Source organism: Astatotilapia calliptera, chromosome 14 (genome assembly GCF_964374335.1).
Source record: "Astatotilapia calliptera chromosome 14, fAstCal68.1, whole genome shotgun sequence".
NCBI classification, from domain to species: Eukaryota; Metazoa; Chordata; class Actinopteri; order Cichliformes; family Cichlidae; genus Astatotilapia; species Astatotilapia calliptera.
Window position 1 is genome coordinate 33955512 of NC_137435.1, and position 22044 is coordinate 33977555.

The 22044-nt window shown below is 44.7% G+C and overlaps 1 protein-coding gene and 1 long non-coding RNA gene across 3 annotated transcripts in view; both read right to left on the reverse strand.

Moving 5' to 3' along the window:
* Positions 1-809: 809 nt before the first annotated feature.
* On the reverse strand, positions 810-3974 carry LOC145420230 (uncharacterized). Its single transcript, XR_013901541.1, has 2 exons — positions 3436-3974; positions 810-1443 (listed from the first exon to the last, which is right to left on the reverse strand). It is a non-coding gene; the product is annotated as an uncharacterized LOC145420230 (long non-coding RNA).
* Positions 3975-4486: 512 nt separating this feature from the next.
* epha4l (eph receptor A4, like) overlaps positions 4487-22044 on the reverse strand; it is a 58471-nt gene continuing 40913 nt past the window's right edge. The window contains exons 6-17 of one of the 2 annotated variants that reach the window (XM_026191502.2): positions 21227-21351; positions 20959-21118; positions 19145-19256; positions 14798-14853; positions 14224-14337; positions 13504-13689; positions 10053-10114; positions 9378-9587; positions 9110-9259; positions 8537-8733; positions 6213-6371; positions 4487-4715 (exon numbers count right to left, since the gene is read on the reverse strand). In XM_026191502.2, the coding sequence (XP_026047287.1) occupies positions 4601-4715; positions 6213-6371; positions 8537-8733; positions 9110-9259; positions 9378-9587; positions 10053-10114; positions 13504-13689; positions 14224-14337; positions 14798-14853; positions 19145-19256; positions 20959-21118; positions 21227-21351 (1646 nt within the window). In that variant the 3' untranslated portion in view covers positions 4487-4600. Of the gene's footprint in view, positions 4716-6212; positions 6372-8536; positions 8734-9109; positions 9260-9377; positions 9588-10052; positions 10115-13503; positions 13690-14223; positions 14338-14797; positions 14857-19144; positions 19257-20958; positions 21119-21226; positions 21352-22044 lie in introns of both variants that reach the window. The other variant, XM_026191501.2, reaches the window with a different exon arrangement.

Consider the following 22044-nt stretch of genomic DNA (forward strand, 5'->3'; position numbering starts at 1 on the left):
CATTAACTCTTGCTTTTTGTTGTTGATTTTTTTTTGTTGGTTTTTTTCTTTTTAAATCATCTGACATTTAAGTAAAGGAAAAAAGTATTTTACAGTACATTCTAGTTTCATTCTCTTTCCCAGCATGTCTTGCATATTTCCAAACAGGTCCTTTTGTCCACAGATAACCCCAACATCCGAAAACACACTGCTAAAAAAAGAAAAAGAAAAAAAAAGGAAACAGTAGAGCTGTATTAAGGATGGAGGTGTTTCTTTCATATTACATGAAGCATCACTTACGAGTTCAAAACATTCACATAAGTATAGTTTAAAGAGATAAATGAGCAAAATATCCATCGTTAAACCTGTAACTGTATGTTGTGGTCTGAATATTTAAAAAAAAAAAAAAGCAACAACAAAATTAAAAAACAAAATTAAAAAACAAAAAAAAGCATAAACAGTTCTCCCTCCTTAGACACCATATTCCTCACGCCACTTGCTTCTTTAAAGGTGTGTCATTTAGAATCTGTTCTCCCCTCCCACCCCACATCCACGTGGAGAAGACGGCGCCAACGTTTCCTCCTCGACTTGTCACGGGCTCGCAGTAGTCTGAGGTCCAGATTGATGCGATTGTACGCACGGGGAGACCGTTAGTCACGTGCAGCTCTGTAGTCTCCATGTGTCCATTCACAAGCCGTCGTCGCTGCCGGAGCAGGAATGGGTCGGATTCCATGAAAGTTGTTTTAGCAAATGCTGTTGCTGAGTAAAGTTTGCACAACATGATCGACACACCTTACAATGTTTTTCCTTTTTTTTTCTTTTTAGACGACACAAAAAAGCAAAAAAAAAAAAAGAAAAGAAAGAAAAAAGTCTTTTTTGTGTTTTTTTTTAATATCAAAAACTATACAACTCTGTTATCTCCTCCTCCTGCACAGTGGCATGAAAACAGACACATTTACTGATAGTACTTCAAAGACGTTGCCACTCACAGAGACGCACACACCCACGTGCACACTCGTCATCGCATTCGCTCAAATAAAACTCTTGTTACTTTACATGCAAACAGAATGAAACAATAATTAAAAAAAGCAAAAAACAACACACAAAATAAAACCAAACTTTCAGGAAAAAAATAATCATCATCATCGTCATCAGCTGAAGAGGGGCTCCTCCGTTATTTTACATTCTTCCTTTGTTCTCTTTTTGATGCTGTTAAATTCATTCAGAGTAATTCCAGCGCGGGGCCGGATTGATGGACGGCGACGAGTTTGTCAAGTTGACGTGTTTTGAGGGACAGCGGACGTCTCAGACGCTCGAGGGGGTATACATTTGTCATCTCTGTGTCGGTGAGGAGTGGAAGGGTAGCCAGGAGGAGGAAGACAAAGAAGGAATAGCGGGGAAGAAATCCAGTTGTGGTGAGGGAGCGAGCGAGGATGGGATCCTGTTTGTGATGGACGGCAGCAGCTGGGAAGAAAAGAGGAAAAAAAAAAGAGGAGGAGGAATGAGAGGCTGCATCAGTCACGGTGGTTTAGAACATAAACAATTTCTGCTTGGCATCCAGTTCTGACCAACAACCCTGCTCGCCGGCTCCAGCTCCATGGAACATTCGACTCATCTGCTAAACAAAAACCGAGCGCCAAAGCCAGAGCGTCCAGAGTCTGCGAACTGCCGGCCTGAGGGGGCGAAATATGGATTTCCAGGCAAGAAGTGTACTAACTTCTGCGTGCCACATGTTGCTCTGTGCGCACAATATATGAAACATGCCCTCGACTTATTGGCGCACGTCAAAAACTCAACGATTTAATTCCTTTGTAAAGTTGTCAACATTTCACAGGCAAGAAGTGATTGACCACACGTTCAAGAAGATCTTTAATAAATGATAGACACTGATATAATAAGAAACACTAATAATTAGAAACAACTGCCTGTGTAACAAAACATGTATATAGTCACACATATACAGTAACAAAACCAGAAACACTCTTCTGGTGTGTTGCTAAGACAAAACAAGCAATGCGACTACACCGGCTTGAGCTTTGGCTAATCCTGCATAGACAAAAATTAATTAATTAAAACGCAGCGAGAAGTAACCAAACGTTCCAACACTTGACTTTTAATAACAGAGTTTTTGAGAGAATGCTGGTGAGGGTTCTGCTGCTCACTTGTTTGCAAGGAGTCACCACAGCAGATAAATCAAATGTTTACACCAGATTCCCTTCCTGACTCAACCCTCCCAGGGATCCGTGTCTCCTCACAATCTCAAACCGAGGATCTTTTGCATGTTACAACTGATCGATTTGCCTCAAGTATGAAAACACTCCTAATTGAGCCAATCTGACAACTGAAACATTCTCTTTAAAGATATTTATTACATGTCTCTTTATTGGAATTATTGTAGGGTCTTTGCCTCAATACAAAGTGTCTTGAGGTGATACATAAATAGAACTGAATTGAGTTGAATGTATACTTAAATGCCACTGAGAAGTTTAGGATTTCCATAATACTGCACACAGTGTTAGATAGTTTGGCTTTTTTCAGAAAGTAGGGACTTTTTACTCCACTCGCCTACATGTAAACATTCATTTTCTAGATCTGGTTCATCTTACTTTCCACTGTGTTAACAACCTTCCATCACAGAACCAGACGGGGGTTTGCATCTGGGGGTTTAACTGGCACTGTACTCACGTAAAATATGAACAATTACTTTTGGTATCTAGTTTCTCTCTTGTCAATGAGGACAGTCAGCTGTTTCACATCCATACTGCTTTACCAGTATCAAAGTGGTAGCTGTGTCCAATAAATCAGTGTTGAATAAATGAAACTAAGCCTTGAACTGTGTAAGCTTAACCTTCACTTTATTACCTTGTGGGCAAGTGCTAATTTATGCACATAAATTATGATGCTCAAATTATTTATAAAAAAAAAGTCAAATAAATCTGGCCACGGGTTAACCAACAAGAGAGCAGTACGTAGCATCTGATATGCCAAAATTAATTAAGACCCTGCGTTAGGACCCTCTGGTACCGTGACAACGTGCTGGTGTGTTGGCTCAGAAGAAAGTTAACACCCCAGAGCGCCTCTCTTCGTTCTTGGAAAGTGCCTTGGAGCTCTGCTGGGCTCTGTCAGGCTCAATGGGAGTCAGCCGCTGATAAATTTTTCTCATTAATATGCCAGAGGCATCAGGCCCGCAGACTGATCACAGACCAGTGGCTATTGATCCGCTCTTGCTGCCTGAGGTGGAGCAACCTGCTTGTTAATTAACACGGCTTCTAGAGCTGAGGGGCCAGTGATAGGGGGATCTAATGACTCTCACAGGCACTCTGTGGTTATATTAGAAGCACACTTCGATAATAAAGGGAGCTTTAATCCAATGTCTGTATTTTCTTTTCTTTAATAGAGTTGTTTCTTTGCTAAGTTTTGGTAACAAAATGAAAACAAAAGACTGTCAACTCTCACCTTGATCCATCGTTTTCTTTTTCTTTCTTTGAATATTTCCTGACGTTGATGACTCTTTCTGCATCCCTGTTGCCCCCCATGTCCGATAACGTCTTGGCAAATTTCTTCATCTCACATTCCGCTTATAAAACCAACTCATGTGGTCCAAACGGGCGTCCGTCAAAAGTGGTGTGGAAGAGTTGGTTGGTCCTGCAGTAGTGATGGGGATGGGACTTCGATCCACGTGGGGAGATGGATGGGAGAATCCGAACTGCGTGTTTATCGAAGGTGTAGCAGGGTGGGATTTTTTTTTTTTTTTTTGACTGTGTTTTTTTTGTTTTTGTTTTTGTTTTTTTGGGAAGACAGGGGAGTGGAAAGGCTCCTCTGGAAGATCAAAGACATTCTCAGAAATGTCCTGAGGGCAACATAATACAGCGATCTGGGAGAAAAAAAACAGGCCAGAACAGAGCAAAAAACAAAAAAACGCAACACAAATAGCTCCTTAAAATAAGCCCTCCCTGCACAGCCATCTTGACCCCTCCCCCCCCTCCCCCCCGAAGAATCCAACCCCCAGCCTGTCAGAGATTCACTGTTTATATCTGACGGCTAGGATTGTCCATTTTTTCTGGAAGATATCAAACAGTTCCAGCTGAGAGAGAGAACAATGGTGGCCGGGGCAGCCTCTGAGTCCCACAGAAACAATTCATGTACAATAAACACAGAAAATCAAAAAAAAAAAAAATGCTCTGTGGATTATTCCAGAGAGAAAGTTCCAGAAATAACACTCTCTGCAAAAGGAGGAAGAAAAGGTACGATCCCCCTCCCCCGCTTTTCATTCCAGACCATTAAAGGCACTCCAGATTGGCCTCTCGGAAGCACTTTTCCAGCCGTCCCCTCCATCTATCCATAAATGCTGCAGATAGAAGTGTCCCATTCTCCAAAAACAACTAAAAGGGCAAGGTAAAGGTATGATTTTTGAAAAAAAGGTGCCATTTGCAACACTTTTTCCCTTCTTTATCAATGTCTTCTTTTCTTTTAGATCCAATTTAAAGTGCATGGATGAGGTAAACTATTTCTTCATAGTTGATTTGTCTCTTTTTTTAATATTTAATCTTTTTTTGTTATTTGTTTTTTTTTCATAAGAAACAAAGTCGTTTTGCTTCCTTTTTTCTTTGTTTTAATCTTCTCAGACGGGAACCATTCTGCCTTGCATCTGTTGCATTTGGGATAGCATTCCCTGGACACTGGTCAGGATCTTGTTCTGGTGCGCTGCGGAGGAGATGCCTATGCGTGCCATGTCCCTGAAAAGGATTGGGAGAAGAGGCCTTTTAGGACCGAGGACAACAATAACATGCACACGGAGGTCTGATCCACATGATGAATTTTACAGCCTACCAGTGGAAACTGGTCTGACAGTTTAACTGCTGTATAAGGAATTTCACTTGCCAACACGGCAACTCTAATCGTGTAATCTTAGCAGAAGAAAAATGTGGATATAATAAAGAAGTGACAAATTTAACTCATGTTTTCCTTTCTAAATGTGTCACAGAATACCTTAATAAGGGGATAACAGAAACTGTGTGCTAAAAATGAAGCAGAGACACCGGGGGAACCGCTTAACTTGACTAAAAACTTAAGCAGAGGGAAACAGCCAAAAACATGCTCCAATTACTTGAGCTAACTAGCATAGCTTAGCTTATTCTTAACATCTGAAGCAAAGTTAAGTCGCTAGCAGTGTGCTCAAATTATTTGAGGTGACTGGATTAGATTCATTTAGTTTATTTTAGTTCATATATAACTGAAGCAGAGGTAACATAGTAGCTTAATTCCTTGAATTATTTTTGAAAACTAGCTTAGCTTATTTTAGTGTAAATTCTAAAAGCACAGTTTGCCAGGATTATTTCAGGAAATTAGCTTATTTTTGCCTGACGTAAAACCGAGTGTTTGCGTATGAACACAACATGTTTCTAAGCTGTTACATTTGGAAACAGCAGGTTGGCTGTTTTCATGTCTTATGCTCAGCTTAGCTTTATATTTATGAAGGTGTTTTAATCTGTCTCTCTTTGAAAAGGTTTAATGAGAAAATGTGATTTCACCGTTTTGTCATAAAATAATAGATAAACACAGTTGTTGCTAATCATGTCTCCTAAGATCTCTAGTAATGTCTAAATAGGATCCCAGTGACACCACTTGCCCCAGCCAGTTGGCAACTGTGTTCCCAAACAGCTTTGTAATGCTGCCCTAAAACCTCTTCACAGTTGTTTTGGTTGTGAGGATATTCCTGCAGGCACGGGTAGTTTGCGTGGAAATCACTGACTTGCCTGCAAACTCTCACCAACTACTTGCAAACTGGATGGCAAACTGAAAGGGGAGACCATTCATCTTAAAAGTAGATGTTTCATCTTTTGAAACAACTTTCACTTACTCTGTTTCCGGTTTGTGCCACACTTTTGCAGGTTTTTCTTCTGCTCTGTGGTAGATAAGTGGGTGTTTGCAAACAAGTCACCGTCTGCCATGGAAACTAAGAGCGACCTGTCGACCCACTAGTAACCAAAACAATCACAAGGAGGTGGTGCAGCACCCTCTTTGTAAACTGTTTGTAATGGTTTGTGTGAGCTATTACAAACTCAATAATAGCGTAACAAGTTAAAGAAAAATCATAAAATTGCCTACTTTTACAAAAACTTTCCTATTTCACTGTGATGCTTGGCATTTCCTTTAGTTTTCTGTTTCATTCTCCTCATCCTTCAAAATCACTTGCAGCATGGTAAAAGTATGATTGTGGGCAAAGTGCTTACTCTTGCGTCATGTGGACCACGGCCTCTGGAGTTGTGTAGCCGGCGGCCGTGAAGTTATCGCAGTATCTCTCCATGCCGATGGCCTGCAGCCAGTCCTCCACTGTGCCCACAGCCGCGGACACCTCGGGACTCCCTGGCTCAAGCAGGGTGGTAGTGGGCCTGTAATAGGTGGAGAAAAGTGACGAGGTTATTTCACGAAATCAAACTCCTCGTTGTGTTTAAAGCTACTGCACTGTATGCAGCTGTTTGCATGTAGATGATGAAAGCCAGTTGTTCAAGTGCTTTTTACTTGAAGCATAATCATCTCCATCTTTGATTACCTCCGATTCACCTCAACTGCAGCAACGGCCACATTGCGGGAATTATTCCATAATTCTTAACTATGCTTCTGTGCTGTAGTGTCAAAAATGTGTGACAATTACAAGCTGTAAAAAGCACCGAGCTACACTTCTCCCTAGCTTGTCCTCCCTGATTGAAACACCAAATGTGTCAGCTTAGCAATTTTGTATTTTTTTTGTGTCTGTATTTTGCAGGCTGCACCCAAAAACTGAGCCAAGTCAAACACAGCTCCTCCTCTGGTGTCACCGATACAGTTAGTTAATCCTTATTTCACGGAAAACACACAACCTGGGCACACTTCGGTGAATTTTACAGTGTGCTTGGAGTCCCTCTTCACATTCAGATATTCATCAGCATATTTGTCCTCCCTCTTTTTTCCCTGCCTTTCTCCCTTTCTGTGGCAGCAGCTGTGAAACATTTACACGAGGCCGGTGAGTCTGAGTCACACTTGTCCCGCTTGGGTAAGTCTTGCGCTCTCGGCCTCTTTATCGTTCTCTCCTTTTTAAAAAGGATGTCGAGTAGAGCTGTGAGAACTGGATGTCAGGCTCTTTATTAAGTCGTCACTTCTAAGTAGGTGGAAAAGATTATGCGCAGGGATACCTTCCCACACACACACATACTCTTCTTTCCTTTTTGTAACCGTAGAGCTGCAGTTATAGGATTCAGCTCTGCTAATTACTCTACACAGACTCCACGCTTGCTCTCGCTGTATCCTATTAGGAGTGCGCATCTGTGTGCGATCGCGCAACCCGCTCGTGTGCGCTCGCACACTCGTTAAACTCAAACAGACTCCCGTCGGCCTGCGTCGAGTCTGTAAACACACAAAGGTCATCCTTAACACGTTTGGCTGCTCAAGAGTAATGGTGTTGGAGACGTAGGGTCGTGTTTGTTTTTAACTCGGTGTAACGTTGTAATTCCTCCCCCTGTTAGAGCGCCTAGATTCCTGTGTGTAAAGCACCATTAAAGCTAGTTTGCAGAGAAAGCCATTATGGAGGTTGTTTGCGTTGTAACGAGCCACACGGTGCTGGCAGATAATGTTTAATGGTGAATGTAAATAGCGGTGACAGAGTGGGACGCTGTGTGTGTGCGCGTGTCAGTACGTTGGTGTGGCTTCTCAAATATTATGTGTTATGGAAATTTTGATGCTCTCATACAGAACTGTATGTAGACGAGAAGCAGATGATGAAGAGTATAAAATACAGATGCATTAATTATGAATGTCAACGTGATATCGAGGTTGACAGGTGAACGCACGTGTTACAGCAGGCAGTCACCTCACTCTCAGACTCTGCTCTCACACAGAGCATCTTAACTTGTCTCAGGCCCACTCTCAACATACGGCTCTCATTTTCCTGCAGCTGGCCGGTCCTCGAGAACCATCATAGAGCCCAAACAGAAAATAACCCATTGAAGTATCCAAACAGTATTTGTATTACTTTTATACAATTTGCTGTACTTTGCAAATGTGGCAGTGAATGTGTGACTAGCACATTTCCAGGCTGTTTAATTAAACTAAATGGGAAATTCCTGTAACACAATTGCCAATTTATTTTAAATTAAGTGTAATAAACCTATATAATTGTCAAATTTCCTGATAATGTTAATTAGCTCATTCAGTGGATTCCAGAGCGATCTTCCCTTAACAGCCACAAGGCAGCAAGCTGATTATTAATAATTAATTCCTATTACGCAATCAGAGCAATCTTAGAAGTCTGACAGAGAAAACTGTTTTAAGATGTTGCTTTTTATTTTATCTTCACTCTCCTGCTTTTATGCATATGGACTGATACTGTTTAAGCCCGAGACTGTGTGACCAATATTGGGACTGCTCATTGCTAAGATTAAAATATCCTCTGAAAACACACTCAACACTAACTCAACCATCACCTTATGATATTTCCTGTCATCGTTCATTTTCCAAAGCACAAACGGAACTGAAAACTCTTCCTCTTTTCAGCCCCTTGCGTCATTCTCCTTCCTCTCACCTGACGGTGGTCTCTCCCCCGGTCCTCTTCAGGGTGTTGGGGTTGCGGATCAGTTTGTCCAACATGTTGACTATTTGCCCAAACTTTGGCCGGTCGGCCCTCTCTCTCTGCCAGCAGTCTAGCATGAGTTGGTGGAGTGCCACGGGGCAGTCCATGGGCGGGGGCAGTCGATAGCCCTCATCAATGGCCTTGATCACCTGGATAGCAGATAAATGTGGCTGTAAGACTTTATGACTGAGCAGAAGTGTTATAAAAACTTCAGGCAGTTTGATTACTTTGTCATTTTTATAACTTTTTTCTTAATTACTGTACTTTACACACCTACACAATACATTATCTTTTTTTTTCCCTTTTTCATAATTAGTGGAACCACACATGTGAGCTCACTGCAATAAGGAAGAGGAACGCTCTGCTGGTGTTTCATCACAGCTGCAGGTAATTGTATAACTACGTTAAAATGATGAAGCATTCTTATAAAGTTGTTTGACATTACCCAGCCTTAATATCTCACAGTAATTCACCCTGTGCATTATTCATGACTATCTGCATATGATTACGTTGCTTCTGACTTACATCTTGGTTGCTCATGTCCCAGTATGGCCGCTCGCCGTATGACATCACCTCCCACATGACGATGCCGTAGCTCCACACGTCACTGGCCGAGGTGAACTTCCTATAAGCGATGGCCTCCGGGGCCGTCCAGCGGATGGGGATCTTTCCTCCCTGTAATTGAAAGCTGGGCTGATTAATGAAAGCCGACAAGTGAGGGTACAGACAGCCCGCTGACCCGCTGACTCAGTCAGACAGATGCTCGCCAACACACAAACATGCTTGCACTCACCCTGGTAGTGTATGCGGCCTCGGGGTCGTCCTCCAGGACTCGGGACATGCCGAAGTCGGACACCTTGCACACCAGGTTGCTGTTAACCAGGATGTTGCGAGCGGCCAGGTCACGGTGGACGTAGCTCATGTCTGACAGGTACTTCATGCCGGAAGCGATGCCACGCAGAATGCCGACCAGCTGGATGACAGTGAACCGACCGTCGTTCTTCTGCGGGGGAAAAAAGAGAAACGCTCATCCTTATTACTGTTAAATGTCCACACTGTGACAAAAATGTCTGCTAAGTAAATACAGGGACACTTGTGAAGGGTCACTCCTAATAGCTCATTGGGTATAGTAATAAGTAATAGTCTTAAGGTTTAACTTTATAGCGTAAAGATCCGTAAGATTAGAAAAGACCTATAAAAAGTCCACTCCATTCCACATCTCCCTTTAACTAGCACTGTGCAACTGGTTAAGATGTATAGTGGACCTGTAGTGCTGTGAACCTGAGAAACACAAAGTTTCACCTGTTTCAACCTCATTGTCAGGAGAAAAGCGAGACGATAAATGGGAAGGACAAAGTGTGAATGTTTGTGAACCGACACTTGTAAATTTGGTGGATAACATGGGATCAGCGTTGATGCACAAACACGCATGAACACGTGTGTGTGGAGACAGAAACGCATGACTTACCCTCAGGAATGCATCCAGGGATCCATTTTCCATGTACTCTGTGATAATCATCACCGGTTTACCTAGAAAGAGAGAGAGAGAGTGGGAATAAGAGTGAGAGAAGGAAAGGCAGATGATTATAGAGGTAAACGACGCACATCACAGCTCAACGCAGCAGGAGGGGGCTCTCCAGGGAAAATGCATGTGTGTCTGTGTGTGTGAGGCCATCCATCTCTGTCCCATAGTGATTTAATTAGCTGTGTGTTACCGTTGCCCTGACGTCCCCTGTTTTTCCCTTAACATGCAAAGGCATCTCCACTGAAACAAAACACCACACACACACACACACACACACACACACACACACACACACACACACACACACACACACACACACACACACACACACACCATCTTGTGTTTATGCAAATATGATCTGACTCTGGGCGTATTATCCAAAGTCTCATCACAGTCACCCACCCAGAATCCCCCTAACTCGCTATTTCTGTCACTCACTGTCCCTTTGCCCTCTTTCTCCTCTGCCAACTTTCGACGCATCTGTCACTCTCCTGCTAGCTCATCTCTGTTGCTCTCTTTTTTCCCCCACTCCTCCCTCGCTCATTCCCTCTCCTCGTTTTTATCCTCCGTGAACCCTGCCAATCCTCTCTGGCCTTTTTTCACCCCATCCCTCTCTGTCTCTCTTGGGGGAGCGTCTGCGTCTTTATCTGAGCCGGGGCAGGCGGCGGGGAGGGTGGACATTCCCTGGTGGGTCTCTGTCTGTCTGTCTTTGTCTCTTAGGACGGAGGGAGGGAGGGGCATATCAGAGGAGAAGAGAGATAAAAAAGGGAAAGGAAGGGCGACCCGCTTGTTTTTGTCCCAAAACTGCAGCAAGCTGGTGCCTAACCAGCCACGGCAACAACACATGCTGAAAAGTGCTGCCACACATTCGCCTCCTAGAACAGCGTCGCTCTTTGTGCTCCATTTCGAGTGGCACAGTTAAGGTGGACTTAAAAGCTTACAGCCTTATAGAAAACTGCTGACTTAAAGCCTCCGCCTTAAGGGGAGCTTGTATGAAGCCTCTCGAGTGCTCCAGCAGAATGTCGAGAGCTGCAGAAGCCCGCTGAGAAGGTGAAGTTCCTCTGCTCTGCTGCGGGTCTCTGGCCGTGCCAAGAGGCCGTCAGTCACTGCCTTACCCGCTGCGTGATTGGCACTCCATTAATTACGGGGCACTCCGGCGATGCCCTAAAAAGAGGAAGTTCGGCGAAAGTTGTATGAGAGCAGAGGGGGCCGTCTTTGTCAGCCATCTTTGTTCCCTTTGTTGCGTGCCTCTGCCTCAGGGCCGCCGGTGATTGACAGCTCCGCAATCAAGTCTGAGGAGAGTCTGACCTGCGACCTTAAACTCTCGCCTTCCCAGCCCCGCCCTCTTCCTTCCAGTCCATTTGCATGCTAATTCCTTGTTTACTGAATACGCCCTGCCGCCTTTGGCAATGAACTCTGGGCGAGGAACCCACCAGTGGGCCGATTATCACCTGCCAACAAAACAGGGAGATGGCAGAGGGGGGAAAAAAAACGTGTCAGGGGGACAATATTGGGGGAACGTTGGGCAAATGTCCTCCGGAGGCCCTGGCGTTAGCAGCAAACAAAGATCTGGGTTTTAAAAGCGGACCTTTTTAAAAAAAAAAAACCAGCACGCTCTTACTTCATGTAAATCACCCATTAAGAACATCACGTCTGATTTCAAGCTTTAATGGATGCTCGATTTTTAATTACACACCAACGTGATAGAAACATTAAATATAGCCTTCAAGATGGTGGACCACAGCCAGCAAGTCTTCAGCGAGAGATTTTTGCACATTTATGTATTTTAGTCCCTATTTGGAGTTCCTCCATAATTAATAAGCCTTAATTGGCTCTGTTGGACATGCCAGCAAACTGAGGCCAGATTGAGAATTCCTTTTAACTTGATTGTAATGGAGAGTGGGGCGCAATTCAAATAATGGATTTTTAATAGATTCCACTGACACACTCAAGTGTGAAGGACTAATTTGCCCAAACCTCGTGTCAAGCTCTCAAAAGTAAGAGTGGAAGGAGGTGGAGTGGGAGTTTTCGGACGCCCTTCTTGCGTTTGGTTCGCCGTCCTTTCACTCCAGCTCTCTTGTCACCGCTGCGTCGCTCCTTCCTCCCCCTCATCTTTTTGTTTTCAGCCTCCGGTTGAGTAGCTCGAGCACCCTCTGCTTTCCCTCTCTCTGCGTCGCCCTGTCTTTCCTCTCATCCATCAGCTCCTAACTGTCCGGCATCTCTATTTGCACCTTCCCTGGCAGCAGCTCGTCTCTGGTTTCTCTTCCTTTCTCCATCTGTCCGCCTTTTTTCTCTGTCGTTCTCACGCCGCCGCTGCGAGGTCTGAGAGGTCATTTCCCGCCATGTGAGGTGTGATAGGTGATAAGCAATTCTGCCTGTGCTGCTGTTCACTTTCAGCTCCGGCTGGGCTGCATGTTTGTGTGTGGGTATATCTATACATATATATATATATGTGTGTGTGTGTGTGTGTGTGTGTGTGTGTGTGTGTGTGTGTGTGTGTGTGTGTGTGTGTGTTCTACAGTGAGAATGGCAGTTTTATCTAGCACAGATAGAGATGAGCAGTATCACGACACATTAAGGCACATGTAGCCGAGGCTACATGGTAACACTCAGGCACACATGCATGCAATCAAAGGTACCGGATGTTGGCATGTGCTGACAAGACACCCACACACACAGCACACACCCACACACACATACCTATAGCCGAACAAATAACATCAGGGGAAGGTGTAAAAGAGGGGGAGAAACGGAGAGAGCACTGAGGGCAGGAGGAGGGAGATTTGGCCAGTGTTTTGTGGCCATGCAGCAGCAGATAGAGAAGGGATAGGGTATCACTCCCTAACCCCAAACACATTTACAGCTGACACCATGATTAATGAGTCTGGTGCCGTGCTACAGGGCCTGTTCCTGGGCCCATTAGACTCCCACACCCACCCCTCTCCCAACTGCCCAGCTACCTCTACAACCACCTCCCCCTCCACGGCAATGCTGGACCCCTTCCATCTGGACAGAAACCCACCTGGGGATAAGCCAGGATGGGACGTGCGGACGATGCTCAAAAATACGCATTTATCTGAGAATATTGTGAAATCTTTGTAAAATGTCCGCACAGAAGCATTAAGATATACACTAGTGCGCAGGCGTGTGAGTAAAAACAGGCTTGTCCCTACGCTCACCTTTCTCCAAAGTCACCCAGAACTGCACTTTGTGATGATTTATTGCTACATTTTTCGAGGGAGACAGCAGAAATGACTGCCCTTTTAGAATATAATAGTAATTGTATGTGTGTGAGCTAAGCATTATTGCAATTTCCAGAAGCAATTTCACCTGCGCAAAACACTTTCCTCCCCTCATTTGAAACACATTCTGTAAAAATGAATCCTTGACATACATTTGGTGACCACGCCCTCCAGGTGAATGATGTTGGGGTGGTCGAACTGGCCCATGATGCTGGCCTCGGACAGGAAGTCCCTCCTCTGCTTGTCTGTATAGCCAGCCTTCAGAGTCTTTATGGCCACGCAGATCTCCCTCTTGCCGGGCATCTTCAGGCGTCCACTGCAGACTTCTCCAAATTCCCCTGAATCAACAGCAAGAACAGCAAAAAAAAAAAAAACCAGATGAAAATGTGAAGCGCTGATACACGACCACTCTGATCCACAGACTATAAATCAAATCAAAAAGAGTGTGCCCCTACACGTCTGTTTGTGTGTGTGTGTGTCTGTAGGTTAGAAAGGTTCCACTTTAAACATTGATCAGGGTCTCTAATCCTTTACTCCCCCTCCTCCCTCCACCCACTGGAGCAGAGAGAGGGGGAAATGGATATTGATTCTTTCTCTTTATTATTTTGTCATTGGATGACTTTTCTCTGGCCCAAGGAATAGCATGGACAACGTATTTAGCCACTGTTGATTTTTTTTTTTAACTTGTTGACCTCTCTAGAGCCAGAAGCCACATGTTAAAGTCTGGGAAAACAAGGGATTTTAATCTCAAAGAGGCCACAAAAAGTCCACATATCACAGAGAAAGGTGTGTTTGTATGAAACAAATACAAAATGTGATCTTTTTCCAATAGGTATTCATGCATGTAATGTAGGAAAAAAAAATCTCCTCACCAATGCCAATCACTTTCTCAATCTTGATACAGGAGGCATCGATCTCTTTGGCAAACTCACGGACGGCCTGGTTGGGGTCCTCATAGGTAAAGGGGTCAACATATATTCTCACTCCTGGGGAACGAAGTTTGAAAAAAAAGGAAGCAAAGAGAGAAGGAAGTTAAAAAAAAAAGTGAAGGTTAATTTATTCCGACTACTACTCTCCATCTGTTCTTTATTTCCATCGTGCTGCAGGCTACGCTGCCTTCCTCTATGGATCCTCTCCTCCTCCTCCTCCTCCTTTCTTCTCTCCATACCTCGCTTCACACACTGACTCCAGCGCTTTTCATGTCACTATGGCTGACTCCGATGAAGATGGAGCTCATTAACTTGAAATTTTTGTGGCACACAAATAACAATGCTGATGACTTGATAATGAGGTGTTTGGAGCATGTTGGGTTGCAAGTACATTAACTTCAAAACAGTTTGTTTTTCCTCCCATTTTATGGGCTTCATTTGTGCACACGAGCATACCTGACAGCAATAATGTTTTACAATTATAAGGTCTGTAGGCGGAGTGTTAACTATGAGTTACCTTGATGTAAGTGCTTCTCTTCATCAGAGTCCTGCTTGGCTTTGCTGTATTTACTCCTTCTAGGGGGCAAAGAAAAGCAGAATGATCACTCATGGCAGGGAATCAAGCTTCAAATCTCAGGAAGTTAGAACACAATTATATCTTATACATATAAGATGAGATATGGATATTCCTTTTTTAATATAATTAAACAATGCTCATCACAAGGATTTTAATTGTCTGTGGGTTCTCAATCATCCAGTTCATGTGTCTTTTGCCCCAAGTCCACTTGCCTTCTTTTTTCAAGCTCTCAGGAAAGATGATTTAAAATATCATGTTATGATAAAACCTTTAAAAATAGTTAAAACCTTTTGCAAGCTCATTTTCTTGCTTATGTGTGGCACATTTATGTCTGTAAAGTAAATACATCGAACACATCGGACTACAAACACGCACATTACCAACTCCGGAAGACGATCAAAGCAGCCAAACGTGAGTACAGGGACAGGGTGGAGCAACAGTTTGACAACCCTCGGAGTTTGTGGCAGGGACTAAACACGATCACAGACTTTAGAGGGAAAACCAGCACACCGCAGACCACGGCCTCTCTGTGTGAGGATCTAAACGTATTCTACGCTAGATTCGACGCAGCGAACACCATGAGACCGGACAGTGTGCGCACCGCGGATGACGTCAGTGCGCACACTGTGTCTGAGGACGATGTGCGGAAGTGCTTCAGGAAGGTGAACGCACGCAAAGCTACTGGTCCAGACGGGATTCCCGGCCGCGTCCTCAAGTCATGCGCGGCTCAGCTGGCTGGAGTGTTCACACACATCTTCAACCTTTCCCTCTCTCTGTCTGTAGTCCCAGCCTGCTTCAAAATGGCCACCGTCGTCCCTGTACCCAAATCCTCCACCATCTCCTCATTGAACGACTGGCGACCTGTAGCCCTGACCCCCATCGTAAGCAAATGCTTCGAGAAGCTGGTCAGGGACTTCTTCTGCTCTGCACTACCCGACTCACTGGACCCTCTACAGTTTGCATACCGCCACAACAGGTCCACTGATGATGCCATAGCCCTGACACTACACACTGCCCTGTCACACCTGGAGAAGAGAGACACGTATGTGAGGATGCTGTTTGTAGATTACAGCTCAGCATTCAATACCATCGTTCCCTCGAAGCTGGACAGGAAACTGCAGGATCTAGGACTGAGCAGCTCCCTCTGCAGCTGGATCCTTAGCTTCCTGTCTGACAGACGCCAGGTGGTCAGACTGGGCAGCATCACCTCATCCCCCACCCCTGGTGCTCCACAGGGGTGTGTACTGAGCCCTCTCCTGTACTCACTCTACACCTACGACTGCACAGCCACTAACAACTCCAACATCATTGTGAAGTTTGCGGACGACACTACAGTGGTGGGTCTTATCACCAACGGTGATGAGACGGCTTACAGGGAGGAGGTCAGCGCCCTGACCCACTGGTGTCAAGACAACCATCTCACCCTCAACGTCGCAAAGACAAAGGAGTTGATAGTGGACTTCCGGAGGTGCAGAGAAGTACACACCCCCATCACCATCAACGGCGCTGCTGTGGAGAGAGTGAGCAGCTTCCGGTTCCTTGGAGTACATCTGGCTGAGGATCTTACGTGGTCAGTACACACAAACAAAACAGTGAAGAAGGCGCAGCAGCGCCTCTTCTTTCTCAGGAGACTGAAAAGATTCGGCATGAGCCCCCGCATCCTCAGGACCTTCTATCACTGTGCCATTGAGAGCATCCTCACTGGATGCATCACCACCTGGTATGGCAACAGCACCGCTTACAACCGCAAAGCTCTCCAGCGAGTAGTGCGGTGCTCTGAACGGATAATTGGAGGTGAGCTTCCCTCCCTCCAAGACATCTACAGGAAGCGCTGCCTGAGGAAAGCGGGGAGGATCATCAAGGACTCCAGTCACCCCAGCCATAAACTGTTCAGACTGCTTCCATCAGGAAGGAGGTTCTGCAGCATCCGGTCCCATACCAGCAGACTGAGAGACAGCTTCTTCCATCAGGCCATCAGACTGCTGAACACGTCATAGACACCTCAGCTTCACTACTGGAACTTCAACATTATGCACTCCACACTGTATATAAATGCCACTTGTTTTGCACATATTCAACTCTGTATATTTTATATATTTTATTATTATTATTATTATTATTTTTTTTTTTTTTACTATTTAATTTGTAAAAATGTGTATACACACACACACACACACACACACACACACACACACACACACACACACACACGTAGGAAAATATTTAGTATACACATCCAGAAATGCATACACTATTATATATTGTACATATATTTATTAGTTTCAGGTTGGCCATTCTTGTATTTTGCTCGTTTGTGTTGTTGTGTTTGCACATCTCTGTTGCTTGTGGGGCTCGCACACAAGAATTTCACTCACATGTGCTGTGCCAGTGTGCCTGCACATGTGATGTGACAATAAAAGTGATTTGATTTGATTTGATTTGATATTTTGCCCCCAGTTGGCTGGAAAAAGGGGCATGTGTGTGTTTTTGATTGGCTACCAGACTTCCTCAAACAAAAGACGTTACTTCTTAGCTCTTCCTCCATATTTCAGGGAAATTCATCTATAGCTCTCAGAATAAATCTATGGGGCCAACATGAACCTGTGTCCCCATTAAAGGAAGGGTTTCAGGTGACTAGTTACTAAAGAAATCCTCGTGAGGTGACAAAAACAATGCTGGAAACCAAACCCTAATCTTTATGTTCATATTGCACACGTGGACTACTTTTTCCATTTTCTGACCCTGTTACCTGAGATTTTGACCATGCTTAAAGATGATAATCCACAATTGTAGACGTAAATATAGCACAAATATGTACCGATACCCTTTAAGACTGTGTAATAATAATACAGTCTTATTAGTATTATGCAAAAACTAAATGATTACTTCATAAAATACATATCAGTGCAACAATAATAGTAATAATCCAAATAAATACTATAAGTGCCTTTAGTTTAGATGTTTGTTGATAACAGTTTTACTTCGATATATTTTTTGCATCAAAGTCAAGTGAGAAATCTTCCAACATTGAAGCTTCCTGAAGGGCACTGAGCGTATAACAACAACATGGAGCAGAGAAGCTGAACGAATATAAAAGCTATAAATCAATTCTAGAGAAGATGCACTTAAATCCCTGCGAATCCCTCAGGCTGCCTGACACCTGTGCTTATTATTGACGTGTTAAGGTCAGTGGTGGAAATGACCAGATGTGCGAGACATTGTCCTCTTCTACGGCTGTGTAATGATGGTAAACGGCTACGTGATTACAGTCCCTCCCCACAATCACAGGATGAACGCGGCAGCACAATGACAGTGGCCGTCACATGCATATAAAAAAGCCTGAGACAACCACCTGCTTGGCTGCAGAGAGAGGCAATCACATGGAAAAGAGAGCACACACACACACACACACACACACACACACACACACACACACACACACAATCAACAGCCCCCTTCACTCCCTATCATTCACAACACCAATACACACATGCAAACAGTGATTTGGTCAATTCAAGAATCAACACACAAGCCATTGACACCCCCCTCCCCCCACTGCCACACCACATGCACACAAAACTTTATTTTTTTTCCACAGGATGTACGCACTCGCACCCCTAACACATATGGAAGCGCACACAAACACAAACACATGCAGAGAGTGTGTGTGGTTTTACACCCTGAGGTGAGGCAGCCCCATCTGCATGTAATCCCATCTGTGTGATGGTGCTTTGTCCTGCTCGCTGGTTAACACCCTGAGATTGGGTCACTGCAAATCCACCTGATGCCTCTCAGCCTCGTCCTCGCTCTATTCTATCTCCTACTTTTTCCCGCTTATCTCATTGTCCACCCTCCCGTCGCTCTCTCATTCTCGTCGCGGCGGTCAGCAAGGTGCAGCAGGAGAAAATAACTAGCGGCAGGATTACAGCCACTAGCTGAGAGATAGTGGGAGAGGGACGGGGTGGAGTGGAGGCGGGTGGGACTATGCGAAGGGAGCGGGCTGGATGCAGAGGACAGGGAGCGAAGGGTCGCTGATTGCATCCCTTCAGCTGTCGGAGCTGTCAATCACATCTCCGGTGTGGCGAGTCATCACTCATCCGACGTGAGCGAGTTGCACTAGCTGTCTGGGAGTGTTAGTGTGTGTATGTGTGTGCTCTTTTGAGTGACTTCCATTTCCTGACGGCACTAAGTAAGACATCCCTCATCTGTGTGCCGAGAAAGAGAGATAGACAGAAAGCAGAAGGGACAGAGTTCGATGGAAGGGCGGGGGTGGGTAGCGAAGCTCACCGTCGGCTGATGACGAAAGCACTGATGAGGATGATGAGCAGAACCACGCTGCCCACCACTGACACCAGCAACACTGTGGAGTTGGCCCCGTCGCCGATAATGGGAGCTGGGACTATCGGAGAGAGGAGAGAAAAAAGGTTGACGAGAAACAACAAAAAAAGAGCAAAGTAACTCGATACCCCTCATCCCTCCGCCTCCTCCTGTCCCCACGCAGTGTTTGCTCGCTCTCCCTCCATTTTACTATTCTGATCATAAAGTCCACTGTTTCGCATGCTTCATTGGGAGACAATGACAGCCCATTAGGATGTGAGCTTGACCGTGTCATTATCATGCGCTGCTGTCTCTATCTGCATTACAAAAGGGACACCTGGGCTTCTAGTGGATCTCTCTAGCCCTCTGTGTCATCAGTAACGGGAAACATTATGTGGAAATATATTCACTGGACCAAAAGCTGAATGCTAAGAAAACACAGAAAGCTGAGATTAGATTTAATAGGCCACATATTATTATTGGAGTGATGGTGCTGTTTACCACTACTTACAAGCTACTCGGGTGCATAACAACTGTTTTGTGTGTCACCCGTTGGCACACAGACCATCATCTTAGAGGCCAAGTCCACCATAAACAGAAGCTCTAGCAGGTGGACGGCTGGTGTATGTACCGTGCTGTCAGACTGGAGAGATTACTACTCAGTTATTTATCGTCACAAAGTATGTACGATATGTATTGTTATAGACGTGCCCAACTCGTGCCCCTTTCACCACCACAAATGCAGTCTGATGCCAAATCTTTGCTTCAGAGAGAAATCTGTGTCGTAACTTTAATCAGAGACCCCTCTTAACCCTGCACCAAAACCTTCCACGCCAATGAGAGTCGTTGCAGGCGGGTTGCGTGTAGTTACATTTCTCTGGAGGTGCACGTCAGGTTACGTAGAAGGTTGTGGCCTCAGGGTTAAGAGGGGTTCCCGGTTATGCAGATTTCAAGTTGAAGCACAAGTCGGGCATTAGTCAGTAGTAAAATTCTTCCTGAAAAAACAGACTTTCATTTACATCTTGCACAGTTTTCCTCATTCATTTCCCCTCAAAGGAGTTTTATAAGGTCATGTTATTCCACTCTGTCTTATAGCATTTGATTTATTTTGTAACAGATTTTCCCAAGTTTTTTTTTTTTTGCTACTCAGTATCAAATGGAAATCTTTGGAAACTGTGGGATCTCCACTAGAATTTCAAATAAACTTCTCAGGGTCTGAACAAGTTTTGGCTGCACTCTATATCACTGTAGTAAGTAACCCACTAGTGGGTTAGTGAGGTTTGAGAGGCTAATCTGAAATTGTGATCAGAGTCCACCTACACAGGCGCTGTTGCTCCGGTTATCACAGGGTTTGTGTGCCTTAGACTCTGGTAGAGAAATGAATACATTTATTTTGGCTTGAAACTGATTCAATTAAAGAGTTCTGGCGAGCAGTGAGAATTATCTAGCAGCAGCTTCTGACTGAAAACGCCACAAATGGTGCCATTCTTCAAAGCTTCATACAGTTTAAACATCAGCTGGCACGTCTACTGAGGCTGATACTCAGACGTGAATAATGGAAGATATTCAAGTTGCCAGTCAGGTGCCGGAGGACAATATCATTTATCTTTTATAGACAACAGCAATTTTGATTAATGACTCTCCAATGAAAGAGACAAACTTGTAAGAGATGCTATCATTGTAGGAATTTTTCAGACACTGCCGTGGCGGAGCTGGAATCAGGCCTCTCTTGGCTCTGCAGGGAGAAGAAGACGAAGATGAACAGGCAGTGTGACTTAACTCACCCGAGTTGGTCATGAACTCAAACGGGCCGCTGAATTCTCCGTAGCCGGCCGCTGTGCGAGCCCGCACATGGAAAACATAGGAGGTGAGGGGGGTGAGGCCCTTGATGTCGGTGCTCCTTGATGAGGTTTTTATGATGCGGTAGCTTCTTTCATTCTGGTCCTACAGCGGGACAGGAAAAAAAAAAGAAAGAACACAATACAACTTATTCAGAGGCTGCTTTTGCTTTGACGGTTCAGCAGAAACAAAATCTCTCGCACCGTCCCTCACCTTCTCGTAGTACTTGACCTCATACTCCAGAATGACCCCGTTGGCTTTTTCCGGTGGCTGCCAGGCCAGGGAAATGGTGTGTCTTGTGATATCCTTGGCCTGGATGGAAGTCACTGGAGAGGGAGCTGGTGAGACGATCAAAGAAAGAGGAAACAGAAGAGAAAAAATATGTTTAGCTGTTGTTTTCACCCTTGGAGACATTGAGTCTGTTCTGTCCCACGCGTTCTCCTGCTCATGCTGAGAAAGTCAAACAAGCCACGAGGCAATCGCTTCCACTTCTCTTTAGCTTGGCTCTCATTCAGAATCAGGGGTCTTGCGAAACCGTGCGGCCACACAGTTGATTTGACAGAAGGAGCGTGAACTAAACGTTGGCGTCTATAAAACCGATACAAGCTCTCCCGTGACACGAGCGTCTCAGGCACTTTTCTCAACCGCAAAGTATATGAATAAAATCAAATGGGCTCGACACCTTTGCATTTTTTTGTCTTTAAGAGAGCAAATCAATTGGTTTTCATTAAAGCTCCAGAGAGCGATCTTATCTCGAGCCTTTTCTGCAGCAGCTGATAATGAGGCCATATTTCAAGCAGCCGTGCTATCTGTGTTCAGACGCCTTTAACACATGAAGGTTAAAGCACAGATAATGGCTTATGCTCGCCCCTCCCTCCAAGTGCGTCGCCGCTGCACAAATCAAACCTCTATCTCCGGGGAGTGTGACAACACGTAAATTGGGTCATACACGCTCACGACTTTACGAAGAGAAAATCCATAGGTGTAGGAGAGATAGAGTTGTAAACAGAGGAACAACTCGTGTAAGGACT